The sequence below is a fragment of the Acipenser ruthenus genome, chromosome 34 (assembly GCF_902713425.1).
Source record: "Acipenser ruthenus chromosome 34, fAciRut3.2 maternal haplotype, whole genome shotgun sequence".
NCBI lineage: Eukaryota > Metazoa > Chordata > Actinopteri > Acipenseriformes > Acipenseridae > Acipenser > Acipenser ruthenus.
Genome location: NC_081222.1, coordinates 1448133 through 1458131, shown reverse-complemented (window position 1 = coordinate 1458131; position 9999 = coordinate 1448133). Strand labels below are relative to the sequence as shown.

Below are 9999 nucleotides of genomic sequence, written 5' to 3'. Positions count from 1 at the left end.
CAAACCTGCGCGCTTGTGTGCAGTGTGATAAAGGTTTGGCGGTAGAACACAACCAGGTCAAAATGTCCCGATTTCTCCCACATAAAACACCGAACTGTATCACTATGTTCTGTAAAAAGCACACAAACAAAACGCATGCGTATTCCCCTCACAGTGTGTTAACCCTGGATGAACTTAACTTCTTACCTGCCGTTCCCAGTGAAAGGGTTTTGGTTTTTTTTCCTCTCTGATCGCCCATCTGAAATCCAGGGTCCTGATAGACACCGCAGTGGAGGCGCGTTGTCAGCGAGCCGCTCCAAACACTGTCCTCCTCTCACTTCTGCAAGAAGCGGGTTAATTCGGGGGCTCAAAATAAGAAAAGGCAGCGCCGGTTGGGGGAGGTACCCCCAAGATCTTTTAGTGCTTCAGCTACACCTGTTGCCACTTTTCACCGTTAATTAACTTCCTTGGTCCTTTTGTTCAGGACACCGAACATTGCTCCATTTGAAATCGCCCGCGCTACCGTCATCCAAAGAGCCAATGTTCAATATTTCAGGGGAGGGGGTTCCAAATATTGGTCTCCGATTTTGTATGTTTTTTTTTTTCTGGTCCCGTGTCAAACCAAACCACGCGTTTCACAGCCCGAATTGGTTTTCTCTTCACAAACCTGGCAGATGAGGTGATGGTAGACAGCGGAAATTAAACATACAGCTACAGCCAAACGTTTTGGACTCCCCCTCTAGAATGAACTAATTTAGCTTCATAAAGTCGGATGAAACCTGCTGAATAATGTTACAGTTAACATGTCGAATTCCACACCGCTTTGTAGTCGTCTCATATCCTTATGGAAAAAGCTACAAACAGTTAACAAAACAAAAAAAAAAGAAACATATCCGTCTACTTTTTAACACCAATGACAGATCTCTGCGCTATTATTAATAATAATTTGTGGAACTCATTCAACTCGGATCTATTAGGAAAGGTATTCATTATTAATTATTATTATTATTATTATTATTATTATTATTATTATTATTATTACATGCATTGTGGAGAACCTTAACCTCAACTATTAGAAAAGACGTGTTGACCTTTCTTTTGATTTCACTGCATTAATTAAATCTGACCTGTAACAAAATGTGAATATTATTCATAATAATAATAGGAGGCTGTGTGGTCCAGTGGTTAAAGAAACGGGCTTGTAACCAGGAGGTCCCGGTTCAAATCCCACCTCAGCCACTGACTCACTGTGTGATCCTGAGCAAGTCACTTCACCTCCTTGTGCTCCGTCTTTCGGGTGAGACATAGTTGTAAGTGACTCTGCAGCTGATGCATAGCTCACACACCCTAGTCTCTGTAAGTCGCCTTGGATAAAGGTGTCTGCTAAATAAACAAATAATAATAATAATAATAATAATAATAATAATAATAATAATAATAATAATAATAATAATCATTGCAGATCATCCAGATCATTCGCTTGTCAGTCAGAATGAAACTTGAGTTCTAGAAGGTTTGTGAGCTCTGGAAGGATCGTCACAGAACACCTGCAGGTTCAGTATATCACTAATTCATATAATCCTTCAGGTGGAATCAGACGGAATCAGACTCCTGTGCACCGGCTCATCCCCATTGGAGCCACAGACCTCCTGGCTGCACCTCAGGATTTGCAGGGTATGACGCGCGTTTTGCTCTCGTCCGAACGCTTGTTTGTTCTTTAACTTCTGAGGGGAAACTGCATTCCAGAAAGCGATAGACGGTGATTCTTACCGTACAAAAACAGCAAAAATACACAGCAAAACAAACGAGCTCCTATTGGAAGTGACTCTGCAGCAGCAGCAGTTGTTGATGATGCAGAGTTCACCCCCATAGTCTCTGTAAGTCACTTCGGATAAAAGCGTCTGCAAAATGACTCAATAATAATAATAATAATAATAATAATAATAAACAACCTGCAAAATCAAACGTGTATGTAAGATCATAGTTGGGGTGATAAGAATTAAGTTTGTCATTATCAACATATGATTTTATGGTAGCCTATGTCCGCCACATTCAGGGATGGGTTCTTAATTCAAATTGGAAAATGATATCATTTTGAATTAAACAATGTTTCTTTTCTTGTTTCGAAATGTCATTAATAACTCAGGTCCGATACCCTTTATCTTAAAAAGCCTGTCCTCAAATGAAGACAACAGCACTTAACATGTAATAGAAACTTCAACCACAAACCAAGCACAGAATGCAGCAATGGCAAACACGGACGGTACTGGAAATAAGATTCAATGAAGCACATCTTACGAATCGGAAAGGAGGGTTACATTTAATAGGGCGCAGGTGTCCCTTCAAAACACCGTCAATACACATTGTTGAAAGACAAGCAACCGCTGCCGAAAACAACCAAACAAACCAATGTGTCACTTTTTTTTTTTTTTTTTTTTAAACAGTTTGTGTGAACTCTGTGGAGTTCAAGAAATCGCCCTGCCTTAACTTTGAAAAAAAAAACATGTGTGCATCATAAAATAGACACGTCGATAGGAAACATAACATCGTGCAAGTGTGCAGACAGTGGAGGGGTTATAACTACAAGTGCAGGCTTGTTGCTGTCATTCTGCGCACACAATAGTGCAAAACACTGTTTCCCTGCCCTGTGCTAACAAAAAAAAAAAAAGCATTTATCAATAACATTGATATAAACATATCATTACATTTATACAATTTGTTTTTGTAAAGCACACAAAAAATAAATACATTCCCCCCCACCCCAAAGCAATTTCCATTTTTTGCTTCTTTTTTGGTGGTGAAATGAATGCATCTTTCTAACCAGAAAACAGCGCTGCGGTCCAATGTACAGTACTGGACTTGGTCCGGACACTCTGATGAGTTCCCAGATTTAAAAAAGTCACAGTGTGTTGTTCGTGTTTTTTTTTTGGTTTTTTTTTTAACATCACGTGATAAAGAGGTCTTTAGGAATTCATACGAAGCGAGGGGACAGCTACAACTGTTAAAAGTGGCCACCGGTTATCAAAGTCAGTATTTGGAGTCTGTTGCCTAACGCCGGTCCCAACACGAGCTCTGGCAGCAGCCTCAGTGAAAGTCTTGGTTAAGAGTTTTCTATCAGCTCGCGTTTTTCCGGGGAGCCCCGGCACCGAGGCACCGCCCGTCCTCTCGTGTCGCCGCACTTCAGACACCTGGAGTTTGAATTGCCATCCTTTTTGGGGATGTGCCAACAGCGAAAGCATCTGATCCGATACTTTTTGTACCTGAGAAATTTTTAAAACAACAACAGGTAAGATAGATGCCAGTTAGAAATGACAAAAGTAGCCTGTCCTCGTATGAGGACAATGGCCCGTTAATGGGTCAAGCAACGGCTGGGCAGAACATATCGGAATCCTCATAATGTTGGAATGGAACTTCACTAGGGGGTCCAAAAAAAATCTGTTTTGCTCAAAAAGGAACTGAAAAGAATCCTTTACCTGATCCCACACGCATTGCAGAGCGGAGTCCCGTCTTCAGCGTCTCTCCACAGCGGAGTCTTCTTCGTGTTGCAAGAGGCACAGCATTTATTCTCTGCGAGGGGAAGAAGTCAAATAAAAAAAACAAAATCCCCTTCTTTTTTTTTTTTTAATTGAATCGTTAGCAGTTCTGCAGTCATGGGTTTCACTCACACACTTTCACAGTACATGACGCTAAAGTCTGTAAACTGTAGTAAATTGTGTTCAGACAGCATCTCAAGTTTCTTAAATATGGTATTTGTTATGCAAAACAAATATACTGCATCTTATTTCAGCTTGTTTAATGACAATGGACCTTGAAATGTATCTCTCTTTGGATTATGATCAATGCAATGCATTATAGTTCTAATATCAGGTATAGGACTCCAGCTGTGACGATGCAGCCCCCTTACTTATTGGGCAGGGCGAATCACTTTCTTCTTCGGAGCTGCTGGTCCTGCCAGCATTGACAGGAGAGCGAGTTTTGCTGCCTCTCGCTCTGCGACTCATCTTCCAGTATCTCGCACTGCAAAACAAGCGTTGGTCGGTTAGCATGCTTGCAAAGGAATTTACTGCAAGACATGGAGGGGTGTCCAATGCTGGTTCTTCCAGTCCTGGTCTTTGTTCCAACCCCCCTGTTCTAAATTGTTTAATGTAACCAATTAAAATTCAATCCAGACCTTGAAGTAAGTAATTATATACAGCTAAAACCAAAAAGGTTTGCATCACCCAGAATTTTAGTATTGGGACATAAATTTAAATGTAGTTATCTTATTTATCATCATGTAAATCAAAGAAACTACAAAATGATATCGGGTGGGGAGGGGGAGGGGGAGGGGGGAGGGGGAGAGTCCACCGGAAGCCATAATAGTAGTACAGTAGTTTGTGTTAGATTTTGACATGTCACATTTTTCAATTTGTGTCTTTTTTTCCGTTAGGTGTACGGAAAACTAAAAAGTGAGTCCAGTTTAAAAATGTTTTGGCTGCAGCCTTCATAATGGAGGCTGTGTGGTTCAGTGGATAAAGAAAAGGGCTTGTAACCAGAAGGTCCCCAGTTCAAATCCCACCTCAGCCACTGACTCACTGTGTGACCTTGAGCAAGTCACTGAACCTCCTTGTGCTCCGTCTTTCGGGTGAGACGTAGTTGTAAGTGACTCTGCAGCTGATGCATAGTTCACTAGTCTCTGTAAGTCGCCTTGGATAAAGGCGTCTGCTAAATAAACAAATAATAATAATAATAATAATAATAATAATAATATTAATAATGTCAAATATTCAGTATCGATAATAATATTGAATATCTGACAAAGGTTAAAATGTTTAGGCAAAACTGTGACCGTTTGAACCTCGTCTAACCTTGAAACATTTAAGCTTTGGTTTGCGTTATGGTACAAGGCGGTGAAGCTGGAGCGGTGGTACCTGTATTGTGAAGTGATGAGGAGACGGCCCTGGTCCGCACTGTCCTTGTTAAGCTGTGTCTGCATATGGATAGTGACTCCTTTGAAGTCTGGGTCCCATCGATTCACACTTTTCATCGGGTGTCTCTGTTTCCTTGACATTCTCCTCCGCTCGCTCAAGTCGGCAGGAGAAGTCGACTCCTTCTGACCACCCTCCTGCTTTTCAGCCTCAGCAAACTTTCCACAACTTTCTGAACGTCCGCTGAACTCGTGCATTTCACTGAACTCGTTTGATGAAACTGCTTCCGTTTTAAAAGGAACCGGGGAGGACTGTACGTCGTTCCTGTTCTCAAAGGGGCCCGGTTCGTCTTGCTGAAGCTCATTGGAATTACTGTCCATCTTTCTGTAGGAAACGCCAGTCTGGCTCACAGATGTGTTATCCATAGGAAGTCTTGCAAAGTTTCTATGGCATCCCGCAGCTGAATTCTTACCACACTCCAGTTTCAGCATGCTTGCCGGTCTGTCTTCCTTCCCAAAGCATCCCTCTGTTGCACAGAAGGGCCCAGAGCTGCTATTCAATGAAGTATCAGCAAGGAGATCCGATGTAGTTTTGACTTTTCTTAGGCAACCAGGTGTTCTGAAAGCAAGGCTTTGGAAAGAGCTACCTTCTGTTTTACATTGTTTAGGGTCTTCTCCATAAACCTGGACCATTTCGCCCAACGCAGGCATGCCATTGCCTTCTGTTCTTCTCTTCTCTTCCACAACCCTCAGTGGTACAAAAACGAATCCATCAGCACTACTTGTATTGCAGCCATCCTTGGGGTCATAAGGGGCCACCTTCTTGGGCCCCCCTTGAAGACCCCCAGCACCGGCCTCTTTCTTGGCATCGTTCGTGAGGACCTCTGGGCATTCCGAGCCCACTTCTCTAGAAGTTTCCCTCTCTGCGTCCCTCACTCGTCCGAAAGCGGCTGTCGACGGCAAAGCGGGCTCAAGCAAACTCTCCGGGTTCATCAGCCTCTTGCACTGAACACTAATGAGACTCATCACGTCCAGGGAGCTGCACCCTTCCAGACTCGGCAGGAATTTAAAAGAACCGGAGTAGGCGCTGGGCCGCACGCCGGTTACCGCGTCGCTCGCTTTATCGCTTGGGCAGCTTAGCCTGGGAGGAGCGGGAGGATCGCGGCCTTCGGTTCGTTTTGGAGAGTTTGGTGCATTCTGCAATGCGCTCCCATCTATAGATGACTCGAGCATTTCCGTCTTAACGGGAGGAACCAGTTTGGTTGTTTCTTGCAGAAGGTAGAGGATAGCGGTCTCTGGCACTTGGACCTCTTGAGTAGAATGTGTCCTCAAAGCCTGAGTGGGACCTGCAGCGTCACCGGTCCTCCTGAAAGAAACCAAACCCAATTGGGTCACACAATTCAATTGTTCTAAACCAGGGAAAGGTTGTCGTTTTCAAAAAGCGATTGTAGCCACAAAATAACAAAAAAAAAGTCCCCTGGGTCAACATTGTCAAAATCCTAAAAGTTATAGACAATGTCGACCCAGGAGATTTTTCAACCTGAAAAAATAAACAAGGACCAGGGGTCACAAATGGAGATTAGATAAAGGGGCACTCAGAACAGAAAATAGGAGGCACTTTTTTACACAGAGAATTGTGAGGGTCTGGAACCAACTCCCCAGTAATGTTGTTGAAGCTGACACCCTGGGATCCTTCAAGAAGCTGCTTGATGAGATTCTGGGATCAATAAGCTACTAACTTATGTTCTTAAAACAGTTCAATAAACCATGCACTTCCATTGGCTGCATAGAGCTCAGTTTGCAAACACCACACATATGTATTTTTTTTAAAGCATTGTGTCTTGAAGTAAACACATTTCTCAGTTTCCATGCCTTACATGAAGGAAATTGGTTAGGCTCCTCTCTGGGTCGTTTTACCTTAGCAGTGTCTTCTGGGTCAAAGCAGGTTACCTGCTGAAAGCATGTCAGTCAATAGGGGAAGCAGTTGATTGGTTAATGACAGGAACGAAGCCATTGAAGGGGTGGGGAAAGGACCAAGGAAGTGCTACTCTGTCTGAATCGTGGCTTAGGTTTGTTAGCTACAGTTACTTTAAGGTTGAATTACTTTTGAGTGAGTCCATTAATGTTCTGCATAGGAAGTAATTAGCTACAAGGAAGCAGATGCAGCTTTTAATTGTATAGTGCTGTATGTGCATTTCCTGAATTAATTATTTAAAACAAGGTACTATCTTCAATAAAAGAAAAAAGGGACCAGTGCTGATTTTGCTATCACTAGTGATAAAATGTAACTTTTTTTAAATCCATAAATTATTTATGGTGTCGCTTACAAAGTTTTTTTGGCAAATAAAAAAATTACATTGCAAATAAAAAAAATACCATTAAATAAAATTACTGTAAACTTTAATAGACAAACTTACTTTAGAACCATTACCACAAATGTGTGCTTGCCCTCAGTCTATCAATTAAACTTATCATTTTCATGGAATAGCACATAAAAATAATTACTTTACAAGAATAAAACATTAAACTACCGGTATTTAAAAAAAAAAAAAACACTCGTGAGTGTTTTACAACAAACAACATCACCTGAATAAACATAAACAAAACTCGATACATAAGCGAACTGAAATGCTGTATTATTTAATAAGACGCATGAATACAAACCTTGTTTTTTCTCACTGTATCGGTTTTACCTCAGCGTTGGAAACATTCAGAAAATCGAAACACAAAATGTAACAAACCTGGCGAGGCTGAGCGCGAGGAGCCCGCTCGGGTGGTGGCACGTGGGCGCACCGTCCCCCGAATCGGGATCGGCCCGGTTCGACGTGCTCGTGCTGCCGTTAACACAAACCCGTGTGCAGGGCTTCGCGTTTGCAATCCTGTCGATTTTGCAATCCACCGCAACTGTGCTGCATTGCCGTTTGGAGCTAACTTTGCCTTCCGCAGCATTCCCGGTTCCGCACTCCGGCTCCAAATAGGCGGGGAACAGCAGGTCCTTTAAAATGGAAAAATCGGGGGGCTGGTCGGATGCATAGGGGTCACCTTCGAGGTGATTTTCCATTGCGGGCCAACAGAAGAAGGAAATAAGTCGAGTTACAGCATGCGATCTTCCTCCTGCGAACATACAAGAATAACGGACAATAACAACGACTGCAATCGTTATAGTATTATGGGGCATACGTTCACGCAATCAGACAGAAAGCTGCAGAACGAGGGGTCTGATCTGCACCATTGTTGGATGGCCGCGTAAAACGCATGCGTTCAATAGAAAATAACCGAACCAGCGATTCCAAATACGTTGAAGTTGGAATGCACCCGGTGCCACTGGAGAACCTTTCATACGGTATGCATCCATGTTTAGCACAATTATATACGAGCCCACCGTTCCAGTGTATTCCCGGTATCGCCCGTGTTCCAGTGGGCTGCAATTCGGCACCTTTGGAAGTCATGAGATTATCACGGGTCGCAATATTTAAGATTTAAAAAAAAAAAAACTAAAAAAACATTAGAGCTGCCAATTTTCTACTTTTATACGCTCTACCACGTTTCCGGAGTTGCCACTGGCAACGACCCAACGCAATAAAATAACTAGAAGATACAACAGTAATTCAATCTACAAGGAAACTGAACACCGACACAAATGCAAAAGGGAACAGTGTACTGCACTGATAAAGAAAACGCATTTCAAACTGTAAATGCAGTCCCCACATACTGGGACCGTCCTAAAAATTGATCTTCTGAACATTTGAGAAGGCGTCCTTTTAACGACAAAGCACGACACACCAACATATAGATAGATAGATAGATAGATAGATAGATAGATAGATAGATAGATAGATAGATAGATAGATATTAATTTGCATTGCTCGATCTTTTCACTCTTAACATATTAGGCCTGACAGACTATCAAATAATTTAAAAATTGATCGGCACTGCTTTTTTTTTCAGCGTGGCTTCACGGCTAAGGATTGGTTATTTGATCATGTCTGTGCAATAAAAAATACAATAAAATTAAATAAAATAAAGAACTAGTAAAAAAAAAAATCGTCACAACAAACATTTCTTATGCGCAGGATCCATGCAAACCCGAACGCGTGTTTCGATCTTCAGTCTCCTACCAGCTACAACAAAACATTCAATACAAAACAAATCATTAAAATCAAATTTAAAAAAAAACTTACTTGTAAAACTTCAGATCGGCTGTGTCCAACTCCGACTCCGAAGGCGCGATCGGTAAACTTAAACACCGCTTTGGAGAATGGATTTTGCGCTCCCGATCGTACTTTTTCAACAACGATACACAGTGTAAAATGCGGGCAAAGGTGGACATTTTAAAAATGGCATACGATTAAACTATACTGGGGGGGAAACCGGCGTTTGAAACGCACCTGCAGCGGATTTGCTTCATTAACCAATCCCGTTGCGAGCCGACTCCTGCCCGAGCGCATAAATGTGACTTCGGAAACGCGAGTTTTTTTTTTTAGTGAGTTCTCTGTACGCACGGATATTTTTTCTGTCGTTGTTTTATTTGCGTTCCACAACCGTTAAAAAATGTGTTTTTTTTCTTTTCTGTTTAATTTTTTTAGTTGGCAAGGCAAGCCCGTGTGTTAAACTGGCGAAAATACTAAATGTTAATTTAATTTCGACTCCAAACTTAAGATGAAACCAAAACCGTAGCTGTAAGAACTATACAAACACATAACGATTCCGTTGACTGTTCGAGATTGTGTAACTTCATATTTCGATGACAATTTAAGCAAACTTTGTTTGGTATGCTTTAAATAGGACTAAAGTCAAACGTTGTGTTTTTAAATCTTAAGGGGTTGGGCGGGTATAGTAAACGTATCTGCACGTTTTGTTGCGTAATAAATTCATTGAGATGGCTTGGTGGGCATTGGTGGATTGGTGGAGTGTTTGTTTTACGTTTTTGTGTCGTTAATCACAAATTAATTGCTAAATTAAATGCAGGTGCGTTACCCGGGCAACGGTGCTCGCTGTCGCCATTGCATACTTTTTTTTTTAGTCCTAATCGAAGTGATTTTGAATTCACGGCTCACCCGGAGCTCGGTAATAAACGTAGAACGTTTTATTTTTACCATTTGGGTAAAGACGTC

General features: G+C 41.9%; 1 protein-coding gene across 1 annotated transcript; it reads right to left on the bottom strand.

Moving 5' to 3' along the window:
* Positions 1–1998: 1998 nt before the first annotated feature.
* On the bottom strand, positions 1999–9620 carry LOC131705066 (uncharacterized). The gene is made up of 6 exons (XM_059007212.1): positions 9067–9620; positions 7627–7999; positions 4890–6251; positions 3884–3996; positions 3453–3546; positions 1999–3239 (listed from the first exon to the last, which is right to left on the bottom strand). Exons 2-6 carry the CDS (start codon positions 7944–7946, stop codon positions 3080–3082), a joined length of 2049 nt encoding a protein of 682 aa, XP_058863195.1. The 5' UTR covers positions 7947–7999; positions 9067–9620; the 3' UTR covers positions 1999–3079.
* Positions 9621–9999: the final 379 nt, after the last annotated feature.